Here is a 14,111-nt window from a genome sequence, read left to right as displayed (position 1 = left end):
CAGGGCGCCTCTACCAGGTACAGATGCGTATACTGTGAGCAGGGCGCCTCTACCAGGTACAGATGCGTATACTGTGAGCAGGATGCCTCTACCAGTTCATGAGGATGGTATGTTGTCTCCATGTAAGTTTATTCTTCTTATGTTCTTATAAATCCTCTTAGACTGCTTGTGCTCAAAAACCACCCTAGTAACATAATTTTATTTTATAAAAACAATGAATACTATGCCAACTATAAGGAGAACGCATCATTGTAATCAGGATATGTAAACATCAACCACTATGCTGAGAACTTTTCCTATAATTTAAAATAACATACTCAAGATCATCAGGTGTAACGAAAGGAACTTAAGAGGAATATATTTTTGAAAAAGCAGAAAACCAGTGATAAAAAGTCATAGACCAGTTATTTTCTGGTTAAAGAAAAAGAAAATTCTTTAAAACCCAATTGATTCCATTCCATTTTCTTTCTACTTTTAAATGGCCAAAGATGTAATTAATTGAGCTAAGAAAAGACCTCAATAAAAATGATTACTATCTATTATATAGGGAGCTCTGGTAGCATAGTGCCTAAGGCACTTGACTGCTAGCCAGAAGGCTGGCAGTTCAAACCCACCAGCCACTCCTCGGAAGGCAGGTTGGGCAAAATACTTCTGTAGGGATACCGCCTTGGAAACCCAAGGAGGGGTCGCTATGAGTCGGGTCCGACTCGACAGCACATAACAACAACAACATCTATTGTATGTACTTATCATTCTCCAAATCCAGTAAGATTGGCATATTATTCCCATTTTAGGGGAGGAAACTGAAATGGAAAAAGGCAAAAAAGGAATGTGAACCTAAGTTTGCTCAATTTTCTAAATCCTACGTGTTTTACACTAACATATAACATTCTGCTACACAAAATAAACCTTGAGCTCTAAAGATGTGACTAGTTCAAATGTTTTAAAGCCGTTGAAATATTCTCTAGGATGATGCTCAATGTATCTTAAAAAGCCAGGCGAAAAGATTTAACAGCTGAATACTCCACCTCTCTAAAAGCAGAGCTGTCAGAAGCCTAGCTTGGGTATGTTTCTGCACATTCAAATTCAACATCAGCCTTGTTATTGTTATGTGCCATCAAGTCGGACCCGACTCATAGTGACCCCTCCTTGGGTTTCTGAGGCAGTATCACTACGGAAGTAGATTGCCCCATCTTCCTTCTGAGGAGTGGCTGGTGGGCCTTAGGACCTCTATAGTTACCTGTCAGGTGATTCTTAATTTATGTTAGCTTTGCTTACGCTTTGGTGGCCATATCCCTTTTGTCCCATGTTTTTAATGCAAGAATCATATTTAGCTACTAAGTTTTTATGCTGAATCTCTGATATTATAAATGTAAAGGTTCCATAAAAATTGTTTTCTTTGCTTACATTAAAAACATTTTTAAATATCCAAACTTTTAATAATCACTAAATATAAAGTATATAATGAAACTAAAGTTAAAATATTAACTTTATATTGAAAATGAGTCTCAAAGTAAGTTTTGATTATGTCAAAATATACTAGAAACCCTGCCACAGTGTTTGCATTAACAGGTTAGCACATGGTTTCTATATTAAGCATCAAGCCCAAATAAATCATTGACTTATTCATTATTTCATATGGAAGTTATTAGTTTTACTTTTCACTTGAACGGGTCATCCCCTTTCTAAATCTCCTTTCCTAACGATATGGAGAGCATCTATAACAGTGTCTTTACATGAATGAGTAGACAAGCATATAAAGGAGCAACTACACACTGAATGAAGGGGCTCTGGTAGTGGTTCCAACAAACCAGCTGCTCCACGGGAGAAAGTCTGCTTTCGTAAAGATTTATAGCCTTAGCAACCTTATGGATCAGTTCTATTCTGTCCTATAGGATCACTATAAGTCAGAATAGACTCAATGGCAGTGGGTTTGGCAGTTTTTGTTTTGTTTTGTTTTCTTTTCTTTTTCCCTGTCCACTGAATACTCCTATGATTACTAGAAGAAATGAGTGGATAATGTGTGATTACAGAAATAAGAAATGGACTGCACCTAGGAGTTGCTCATTCATTTTATGGGTTTATTTTGCTGATTATTTATATTCTCACAAGATGCACATTAAGATGGTATCTATGGATCCCAACAATATGCTGGCATTAATTAATTGACAGAATTTAGCCTTGAAAGACACCAGAGTGAGAAAAGCCTGGCATCAAGAGAAATGAGATGGCAGACACTAAGAGGCAGCATGGGACACTGATGGGAAGGGAGACACCAGTTCTGTAATGTGGGCTCTACCTCAATCCATTAAACATTCAGCTGCAGACAGGTTGTTAAGTAAATTTCTGTAAAGTAAACAAAAATGTCCAATGCTCTGATTACAATTATCGAGGCAAATAATTCTCTTATTCTGGTAACAATTTGCCAGGTCCCTATGTTACCTAATATCAACACTAAAAAAAAAAGCTTAAAAAAAATAAAAATGAAAAGCTAAACAACAGTTTGTAGTTCTGTAACTTGTTTGTCTGATGACATACTGCTTCGCTAGAGTGGCTGTCCCGGCACAGAAAACATGTAGAATTTTCTGAAGCTGGAAGTGACACCTAGTCTAAGGATTGCACCTGAAATGCCTACAAGCACTAGTCACACATTACATAAATGTGTGAGGAATCTGGTATTAAGTGGTAGGGAGTTGTATGGACAGACAGGAAAACACTTATCAAACATATTTATAAAAAGGCATAAAAATTAAACGTTTATTCCAGGCTAAACCACCTGAGTTATGGCTGCTCTGGCCTTCAGACTGACAATCTGAGACTCCTGGTGCTCACCTAATCAACCCCTTCATTTCAGATAAGGAAACAGTCCTGAAAGATTTAAGCAGCTTTCCCAATGAGACAACTGGGATGAGATGTCAGATCTCTAACCTCCACGTCAGTTTTTTTTTTAAGCCTTGATGCTTAGTTGTAAAAAAATAAATCATCAAAGGAAATGATGGGCATTCTCTGTTCAGCTTTAATATGTAGTGTTAGCTCTCGTAATAAATCACATAATCACTTGACACAGGACTGAGTAGGAGGTCTGCCATTTTCAAATTGCCAAAAAGTACACCAAATGGCAGAGACCGGGAGCAAGGGAAGGACAATGTGTTGGGCTTTAACTCCAGTGGATGAAGGAGCTTATACAATCTAAAGCAGACACGCCACTCTCTTACTTTTCAGTAGACATTTATAGTAATTATAAATTCCTATCAATTTCCTAAGGAGCTTTGGTGGTGTAGTGCCTAAAGCATTTGACTCCTAACCAGAAGGTTGACAGTTCAAACCCACCAGCCACTCCATGGAAGACCGGGCAATCTATTTCCGTAAAGATTTACTGTTTTGGAAACCCAAAAAGGGGTTGCTATGAGTCAGAATTGACTCGATGGCAGTGGGTTTGGTTTGGTTTTGGTTTATCAACTTCCCAGTGAACTACTTCCGAGATAAACCAAATGTTCTGATGTATTAACAACCACCACCACCAAAAACAATGAACTCCTTTAAAATAAACTTTTGGCAATTGAAATGGTGATACAGTAACATCATCAAAGAACTACAAGAGTCTACCTGCCACAACACTACCCAATTAACTAGCATACACAACAGTCACATTTTATAGTTTTATTTATTCAATAAAAGTTAAACAAACTACAGCAAGAATTCTTAAGCTATTTTCTGCTTAAAACAAAGTATCAAAACTTTCATATTTCCTAGTCATAAGCTTATCTAAAGCATAATCTATGTTGTAATCCCTAACCTTTGTACATAAAAATTTTAAAACTGATAGCTTGTTTTCTACCAATTTAAACATACTTCTTTAAATTTAACCTAAACATCTCATATTTATAATATATGCTTAATAAAATTCACATCATTCTATCATCTGCCACTAAAATAGTTCAGCAGAAAGATGGACTCTTATTTTCCCTTTTAAAGAAGTAAAAAGTAAATACATAACCACGTTCTTATTTCTTCACTAATAATTTTAGTGAATTTTTAGCTTTCTTCACTAACAACTTTTAAACTGAAATGATTCTACATAAAACAGTTACTTACGTAAACATAGGAGAATTCTGCATATACAGAATGATAGACACTTTAAAAGTGTCAAGTCACTATCTTTATAAAAATGTATGCTTTGTTTCATCCTTACTCTTCACATTTTCTATTATATTTTAAATTCCGACTGAAGCTTTCATTTTATAAGAATACAGGGATGAACTATGTATCTTATTAAAACTAAGATATTCTTTTGGCCCAAATGTATTCTTGATCATGTCTACCATTTCATGAAGCTTTCCTTTTGCCCTTATTACATTTTTTATAGGTAAGCAGCCCGATTCCTGAAGTACTTCTTAAGTCAAAGTCATTAACCCAAAGTCTTAATGCAGCTCTGGCTACCTTAGCAAAGTCCAGACTCTCTGCATACTAATGCAGCCTATGAATTCTGGGGCTATAATAATTTTATAAAAAGAAGTTTTTACTGAACAGAAAGATGCTATATTCTAAATCGTGAGCAACCACTCTAGCCTCCTGTCTCAGAGAAGCACATCTATCAATGGATGTATATTTCATTTTTGAGCTGTATGAACCACTGACAATGTCTGTGGATTTATATTAAGCGTAGCCACATTTCCTAGTTTTAGAAGTAAAAAAACGAGTCATACAAATGAGGCAATTAAAAAAAAAAAAAAAGGCTTTCTGAAATTCACAGCTACCCACAAATGGTTAGAGAATACAATGAAGATGGACTGAAGTTTCATAATGGAGTTTTGTTAGCTGTCTAAAGAGGGAGGCCACGGAATTTCCTTACTCTCTCTGGAATTTGATCTTACAGTAGGTAACCTACGATCTACTACTGTTTTCTTTGCCCATATGCATTCATACAGAGATCTATTTATGTTTTTTAAAAAAATTGAAGCAATTTTGCTTTTTCTTAATACTTAAGTCTTAATATTTATCTTCTAACCATATGCGTTTTTCCAGAGTATCTGAAAGAATTCCAAAATTTTCTCATTCCTTCCATATTTAGGATACTCCTCTACTTCCTATTATTACAAATACTCACTGCTGTCGGGTTGATTCTAACTCAAGCAACCCTGGAAGACAGAATAGAACTGCCCCCACCATAGAGTTTCCATCTTCATGGAAGCTGACTACTCCATCTTCCTCCCACGGAGCAGCTGGTGAACCACTGACCTTTCAGTTAATAGCCAAGCACTTAACCACCATGCCACCAGGGTTCCTTAGAAATTGTTGTTGTTGTTGTCAGGTGCCGCTGAGTTGCCTCCAACTCATAGCGACCCTACGCACAGCAGAACAAAACACTGCCCTATCCTGTGCCAGCCTCACGATCCTTGCTATACCTGAGTCCATCATTACAGCCAGTGTGTCAATCCGTCTTGTTGAGGGTCTTCCTCTTTTTTATCGACCCTCCAACTTTACCAAGCATGACATCCCTCTCCAGGGACTATTCCCTTCTGACAACACGAACAAAGTAGGTGAGACCCATTTTCGCTTCCAAGGAGCATTCCAGCTGTACTTCTTCTAGGACAGACCTGTCAGTTCTTTTAGCAGTCCACGGTACTCTCAGTATGCTTTGCCAACACCACAACTCAAAAGCATCAAATCTTCTTTGGTCTTCCTTATTCATTGTCCAGGTCTCATAGGCACATGAAAAAAAAAAAAAATGAGAGAGCTGATGAGGTGACTGAAAACCTCATGGCTTGGGACAGCCGCACCTTAGTCTTCAAGGAGACATCCTTGCTCTTCAGTACATGAAAGAAGTCTTTTGCAGCAGGTTTTCCCAGTGCTATACATCGTCTGATGTCTTGACTGCTGCTTCCATTAGTGTTGACCGTAGAACCAAGTAATATAAGTCTTTGACAACTTCAATCTTTTCTCCATCCTCCGTGAGGCTGTTCATTGGACCAGTTGTGAAGGTTTTTGTTTTCTTTACATTGAGGTATAATCCATAGTGCATACTGTCGTCTTTAATCTTCATCAGTAAATGCTTCAAGTCATCCTGACTTTCAGCAAGCAAAATTGTGTCACCTGTGTATCATAAGTTGTGAATGATTCTTCCTCCAATCCTGATGCCATGTTCTTCTTCATAGTGTCCAGCTTCTTAGAGTATTTGCTCAGCATACAGATTGAATAAGTATGATGAAAGGATACAACCTTGATGCACTCCCTTCCTGATTTTAAACCACGGAGTATCCCCTTGTTCTGTTTGAACGACAGCCTCCTGGTCTATGTACAGGATTTTCATGAGTACAGTTAAGTGTTCTGGAATTCCCATTCTTCTCAATGTTATCCATAATTTGTTATGATCCACACAGTCAAATGTTTTTGCATAGTCAGTAAAACACAAGTAAACATCTTTCTGGTATTCTTTGCTTTCAGCCAAGGTGATCCCACAGATTGTGGAAATTATTGAATGATATCATTAATATTAATTAATTAATTAATTATATCATTAATATTAAAATAAGGAAGACCGAAGAAGAGTTGATGCTTTTGAGTTGTGGTGCTGGCAGAGAATGCTGAAAGTACCATGGACTGCTAAAAGAACTAACAGATCTGTCCTGGAGGAAGTGCAGCCAGAATGCTCCTTGGAAGCAAGAATGGCCAGACTTCGTCTCACCTATTTTGGTCATGTTGTAAGAAGGGACCATTCCCTGGAGAAGGATGTCATGCTTGGTAGGATGGAGGGTCGACGAAAGAGGGGGAGGCCTTCAACGAGATGGATTGATACGGTGGCTGCAATGATGGGCTCAAGTATAGCAGGGATTGTGGGGCTGGCGCGGGATCGGGCAGTGTTTCGTTCTGCTGTGCATGGGGTCGCTATGAGTCGGAAACGACTCGACGGCACTTAACAACAACAATCATTGATATCACACACAAGTAAAATCTTACTGACGATAATTCAAAAATGGTTGCAACAGTATACTGACAGAGAACTTCCAAAAATGTAAGCTGGATTCAGAAGAGGAATGTCCTTAGAAATGGTATTGCACATAGTTTATTTCCTTTGTATTACTTGCTTAGGGTAAATTCTCAGAAGTGGGACTAGTAGAACAAACGATGTTGATTTATTTTTATTCTTAGAGAATCTTAAGATCAACCTCTGCTCAACTAAAAACAAAACAAAAATACCCTACTGCACCTTCCCCTCTCCTCACTAAAAACAAGTCTGAATGTAAAATGTCTGGCACACTTCCCCAGAAAGTCCCCTGGGTGCTGAGGACTTTTAAAACCCCTACAGCTGCAATTTTATCTAAACTTTGATGGCAGTGAGGAGGAGGGAGAGATTACTAAAGAAATGACAGCATCAGCTGGTTCCATTCACAAGGAGCTAAAAAATGAGGCGGCAGAATTAAAATTTAAAATAAGCTTAAACTAGAAGAAATTCCCAAAGCGGACTACTAAAAGAACAGGTCAGTCAATAAGAGATATTTTATTTTTTGAGAACTAGGTTGCATCTAAGGAACATTGGTGGCACAGTACCTAAGGCATTTGACTGTTAACCAAGAGGTTGGCGGTTCAAACCCACTAGCTACTCCGTGGAAGGAGATGGGGCAATCTACTTCTGTAATTACTTACCACTTAGGAAACTCAATGGGAGTCTCTATGACTTGGAATTGACTCAATGGCAGTGAGTTTGGTTTTTGGTTTTTGGAATCTGCATCTTAAAGAGCTCTGGTGGTGCAGTAGTAAAAGCATCTGACTACTAAACAAAAGGTGGAGGTTCAAACACACCAGTCACTCTGATCTGCTTCCATAAAGATTTACAGCCTTGGAAACCCTATGGGGCAGTTCTACTCTGTCTTACAAGGTCACTATGGGTTGGAATCGACTCAAAGGAAGTGGGTTTGGTTTTTCAATTTGGCAGTTTGCATCTTCAGGAAGCAGTTTTACCTCATCCGTTGTCTTTCCAAGATATGAATAAAATGTTTTTTTAATTATATACCTTCTATTCCTTCAACGTAATCACTTCTTTAATTACCAAAATCACCCTTGTTTGAGGATGGCTATTAGTTGCCTATGAGGAATTGGTACTACAAACTGGAGCTGAAAGAGAATCTCACACACAAGTCTGACTTAGAAGAAAGAACTTTTACTGCTTACAGCTTCCATTTCTGTAAAATATATATAAGATAAAATATCATACAAAAATTCCGTAAGATAAATATATGGTGAGAAAGAATGGTATGCTGACATGGTAGCATATGTATATCTTATTCCAGGAATCTACATGCTCAACACATGAACTACGTAAGATACTCCATATACATGATGATGTAGGAAAAAGAGACACTATAACCAACTAAGACAAAAGATTTTTAAACAGAAAACTTCAGAGCCAATGGATACAAATGGTTGTTTTTTGTTTAAATGAGTCAATTATCCTACATAATTATAATTACAGAAAAAAATAGATATGATTTCCTATTGAACCTGCTTTGATTTCTGGAAAATCCCACTGAAAAGTTAATATTCAAGTTTCTAAACAGGTAACCCAGTTCAGGCTTTGTCTCCCAGCAAGTAATAATATCCTCCAATATAAGGCCAAGTTTTAATAAGTCATAAATTTTTACAACTAATTTTGAAAGCTTTGCTTTATCTCCTCTTTATTTAATATAGATGTGCTTCAGATGGTTTCTGAATAGATTTGAAACATTTTTTTAAATCAAACTGAGTGTGTGACATTAAGAAAAATATAGAAACTGTGGGAAACAGATATTTGAGAAGATGTTATTTGAAGGGTTTTGCCTTTCTTTTACAAATCCCAGTAGCTATTTAAAGTAACTGTTCCAAACCTTAAGCCTATTTCTCTTGGGACTCTGTATTAGAAAATTCAGAGATATGAACTTCAATAAGATCCCATCCATTCTTTACCCTAAAAGAACCACTGAGAGTACATTATTCACCACTGTGAGAATAACCAAATAGCACACTATTAAGTCAGCTTGAGTCCATCAATGATTCTATCAAAATGACATGCCCAAGCCATTAAAGTGACAAAACTTTCATTCCCTAAAGAAGGAAAATTTTATGGAAATGAATCACGTAGCCTGTATATGTAACCAAGTGCAAGTTCAGCACATTCATGAAAACCAGACTCAAAGTTAAGTGGTAAATGTCTTAACATTCTAAATTTCACACAGGTTCTTTATTACTGAGACTTTATTATTATGAAAATCTATTCCTTTCCATAATCACTCTCAAGGTTTCCAAGCACAGGTTCAGTACAAAAGCATCTATAATCATGGAACTATTTTAAATGAATTTTTTAACATCAAGGCTCAGTAAGATTTGCCATAGATTTGAAAGGGTAAGAAGGTACAAAAATAAGAGAGTGAGATACAGGGAAACACTTTTTTTTTTTTTTTTTTTAAATGTGAGCAGTCTATCTGTCCACTTGCTAATCATGCTTCTTAAACTGGTAATGACCGGGAAGAACTAATGACAGAGACTGATGAAGTCTTCTTACAACTAAACAACAGTTAAGCTCAACTAGCGCAGAATGGCTGCCTCGAGCATTATGCTCTTTTCGGGTAAGAGCAATTTGAAAGATCAGACAGCCACCTGAGGGAGCAACGAGTTTATGTCCATAGGGGAGGGACAACTCAGAAAGGGAGGGTAGGAATGGCTGTACAACTGGAAGCATGTCACCATGTTACTAAATGTGTACGTACAAACTGTTGAACGGGTGTGTGTTTTGCTATGTGTATTCTCAACAATAAAACAAAATTTAAAATATAAATTAAAAAAAAAAACAAAACTTTGTTCTAAGCACCAAAACAGTTTGATGAGAAGAGATGCTGTGGCATTGCTCATCACAGGCGTTTACTGGATCAGACAGCCAGCAGTGGGGACTAGCCTCAAAAGAAAAGAAGTGGTAGCTGCATTTAAACAGGACATGAATATTAATTGCTGAACAGAAACTGTTTTACAAACCAAATCAACTTCAAACTGCAGATTAAATTAATAATATAATGAAAATCTTGATAAATCAAGCATTTCTACCATAAAACCTTCCAAGTACAAAGCCATAAAACAAAGTTTATAAAAACTAATTCTAATCCATAATTTTCTTCTTAAAAAGAAAGTTTCACTAAAAATGCTCATATGTTTTTAAAACATTTTTATTTTGAAATAATTATAGAATCACAGGGGATTGTAAAGAAATGTACAGGGAAGGCCCATACACCTTCCTGTAGTCTCCCCCAGTGTGAACTTCTTACACAACTACAGCATAATATAAAAGCCAAGAGAGTGACGCTGGTGTAATTCACGGGACTCATTTCCATTTCACCAGCTATACAAGCACTCGTGTTGTGTGTGGTACATGTGTGTGTTGCTATGAAAGCCAAGAAACTGACACAGTACAATTCATGGGGCAGGTTTCATCAGTGACACGTGTACTTGTGCTCTGTGTATGTATGTGTAGCTCTGTTATCTTACCACACATGTAGCTTTATGTAACCATGATCAAGATACTCAACTATTACCATCACAAGCCTCCCTCATGTTACTCCTTTATAACCACTATTATTTTCTAAACAATTAGTCAACAACAACAAAAAAAAGGCCACTTCAATGTCCTATTTTAGCCAACTCATCAAAAGATCTTTTAGCTACTATCAAAAACCAAAACCAAACCCACTGCCATCAAGTTGATTCCGACTCACAGGGACCCCTGCTGGGTTCCCAAGGCAGTAAATCTTTACGCAAGTAGATTGCATAGTCTTCCTTCTGTGGAGTGGCTGGTGTATTTGAACTGCCAACCTTCTCATTAGCAGTCAGATGCCTTAGGCACTGTGCTACCAGAGCTCCTTGTAGCTACTCATGAATAGAAGATAACCCTGTATGAGCTTTCCTTTTATTTTGCTTTAAATCCTAGAAAAAGTGAGTCCAAAGTTAAGAAAGGCAACCAGCGACAGTAGGGAAGATGAAGGCAGGCAGCTCAGAGGGTGAAGATGAGCAGTTCTGACGGTGGTGGCAGCGTCTGACTAAGAAAGGAGTAACGGGGAAAATCCCAGCGGAGGGCTAGGTAACAGCTCTGGTAGCGTAGTGCCTAAGGCACTGGACTGTTAACCAGAAGGCTGGTGGTTCGAACCCACCGGCCACTCCTCGGAAGGAAGGTTGGGCAATCTACTTCTGTAGTGATACCTCCTCAGAAACCCGCGGAGGGGTCGCTATGAGTTGGGTCCAACTCAACGGCACATAACAATTACAGTGTAAGTCACTCTGAATCAAGTAGAACAAGGCAGTCTAAATTTCCCTAAAATATACTGGATTAGCTAAGAAAGCAAAAGGGTGTTATGCAGGTAAATTTTTAAAAACCACTGAAAGAAAAACTACTTCCATTTCATACACCTAGCCTGCAGTGTGTTTACAACATATGTTTATTAAGAAGTTAAACATATAAAGGAGTCCTAGTGGTGCAGTTTTTCAGAGCTCAGCTGCTAACCACAAGGTTGGAGGTCTGAGCCTATCAGCTGCTGTCCTGCACAAGAAAGACAGGGCAGTCGGCTTCCAGAAATATTACAGCCTTGGAAACCTGGTGTTAAGTTTGTGTGTCAACTTGGCTGGGCCTGGTTGAGAGGCTGGGCAGCTGGTGGTAGTTATTCCCCATGATGAGACTGGCAGTCAACTCCATGGTGGGATCTACCACAAGCAGCTGTGTAGTTGCTTTGGGTGAGTGGTTTGCTTTCCATATGTAAGAAGCAGCTTGGGGACTGGTCTCTAGCTTATACAATGCTTGAACCCTGAATGTAGCCATGTTGTTGTTCAGCAGCTTGCCATGGTCTACCGACCTTGGGACCTTTAATGGACTTGAATTAATGGCCTGCTGTGTGGTTTGGTAACATGGGGACTGTGCCTTTTTACTTGTCAACCTTGGGCTTGGCAATCTCAGGAGCCTGCATCTGTCTGAGTGAAGAAAAACCTCTAGCTTCAGTGGGCCAGGAGCAGGAGCCAGAGCTGAAGCCCAAGGCTGAGGGGCTTTTACCCAGCCCCTTGAGCCCAGCACTTTGAACTTGGACTAAAAGCCTTCGAACTGTAAGAGAATAAACTCCTCTTTGTTCAAGCCATCCCATTTATGATATATTCTTGTCACAGCGGCACTAGGTAACCAGAACACCTGGTGAGGCAGTCCTACTCTGTCCTATAAGGTTGCTGCTGTAAGTAGGAAATGACTTGATGACCAATGGGTTTGGATTTTTTTTTTTTTTAATATCATGTAACAATAATACAGATTGCTCAGGCTTAACACTCTACTATATAAATCGTTTTACTCTTTATTAAAATAGTTGGCATGGCAGAAAAGAGCTGTTAAACCAGAATATATTTGCAGACATTTACCAAGGACATCTAAACGATACCACTAATATTAGTAGCTTTTCAAAATGCAGTGACTAACCAGAGGTAAGAAAAATTAGCATAAATCCTTTAAATAATTACTGGCAGCAGTGCACTATGAGAAGTGAAATTAGCCAATTCATTTTGTAATTCTCCCAAATCCAAAAACTTACATTCAAATTTTAGGATCCAGCATCCATTAAGAATCCCAAGCATACATTTCAGGGTACTCTGAACTGTGTCACCAGGAACAATGACATGCGTCACTAGAATACAAAAAGAGGCAGTAAGGAAAGCAGAGACATAAAACAATTCTTTAAGTAGCCTGCTCTTTATAACCAGCTAACCTATCTTTATAACCAGAGTCAGACTATATTTTACAAACTAATACCTGAATTCACTCCAAAGGCAGCCAATTTTCACAATGAAGCACGGGACTTATTTAGCATCATTCTATAACCTGGCCATCAACAGGAAAAGTCAGACCATAAACCAAAATCTTAAAGTCACATTACTAAATGGATTTTTTTTCTTTTATTTTCAAATTATAAACAATTTTAGAAAACACCGCACTACAATTTATTTGTCATTAGCAACCTTATAAATTTGCTCTTCTGAAGACTGTTTTGTCCTAAAACATATGGAAAGCTTTGAACTTCAAGTTTTCTAACCACATTATGCTTGTAACGCTTATTGTATAATTATAAATAAGTAAGTAATTTATAATTACACAAATAATTTAAATTTATTTCAAAATGCATATTATATAGTCATATCCCAATGTCTAAAACATTAACAAAAGGAGTTTTCTAAAGGGGTTAATACTTCTAAAAAATAAACAAACAAACAAAACATCTAATTCCTCACCTGCACTGTCAAACTCAGCACATTTTTTAGCCTTGAGAATTGCTGCAAGCTCACTGAGCATCTTCTGTTGTTCTGAGGAAAGGCCACTGCCTATAAGCACAAGGGGCCTATCCCTGCGATGACCTGTGCTCATCTGTTAATGAAAAAGAAGCCACAGTGTTACAAATGCTCAAAGTCCAGAGAAAAGCATTAAACTGACTTTTACTTGATAGAAGCTTAAGTGTCATCATGTAGCTTACTCTACCGACTAATTCACAACAATTTCCATTTATTATTTTTCTACTTCTTTATTTTTCCCCCAATAAATAACATTATTTGTGATAGCTCTCTATACCCAGCACATCTTGCTTCTTTGATATTAATTTGGATCTCTCTAGAGATGTACAACTTCATTCTGGAACTACTAAGCCTTTCTTTTTCCCCCCAAGTAACCTAAAATTCCCAAATTATCAATTTCCTATCCCCGTGCTGCTAACTTATTCCAATGGCGTTAACCTTAACCTGGTCTTGTTGTTGCTGTTATATGCCGTCGAGTCGGACCCGACTCATAGCGACCCCTCCTTGGGTTTCAAGGCAGTATCACTACGGAAGGAGATTACCCCATCTTCCTTCCCACTGCCCTCAAGTTGGATCCAACTCACGGCAACCACTCCTTGGGTTTCCGAAGCAGATCACTACAGAAGTAGATTGCCCAACCTTCCTTCTAAGGAGTGGCTGGTGGGTTTGAACCACTAGCTTCTGGTTAGCAGTCAAATGCCTTAGGCTCTACGCTATTTTAAGATTATCTTAGTGATGAAAAATCAGTCTTAGAATACTTAAGATTATGAAAATAGTAG

At 37.9% G+C, this 14,111-nt stretch overlaps 1 protein-coding gene across 1 annotated transcript in view; it reads right to left on the bottom strand.

The window, feature by feature from the left end:
- Positions 1–14,111, bottom strand: part of BARD1 (BRCA1 associated RING domain 1) — a 95,914-nt gene that overhangs the window by 8,206 nt on the left and 73,597 nt on the right. Inside the window, exons 8-9 of the mRNA XM_007959939.2 lie at positions 13,276–13,408; positions 12,582–12,674 (exon numbers count right to left, since the gene is read on the bottom strand). Of these exons, the coding sequence (XP_007958130.1) occupies positions 12,582–12,674; positions 13,276–13,408 (226 nt within the window). The remainder of the gene's footprint in view (positions 1–12,581; positions 12,675–13,275; positions 13,409–14,111) is intronic.

This window comes from Orycteropus afer, unplaced genomic scaffold, assembly GCF_000298275.1.
Source record: "Orycteropus afer afer isolate SDZICR_OR568_19922 unplaced genomic scaffold, OryAfe1.0 scaffold00002, whole genome shotgun sequence".
In the NCBI taxonomy this organism is placed as follows: Eukaryota; Metazoa; Chordata; class Mammalia; order Tubulidentata; family Orycteropodidae; genus Orycteropus; species Orycteropus afer.
Note: the sequence above shows the minus strand (reverse complement) of the source record. Positions and strands in the feature narration are given on the sequence as shown.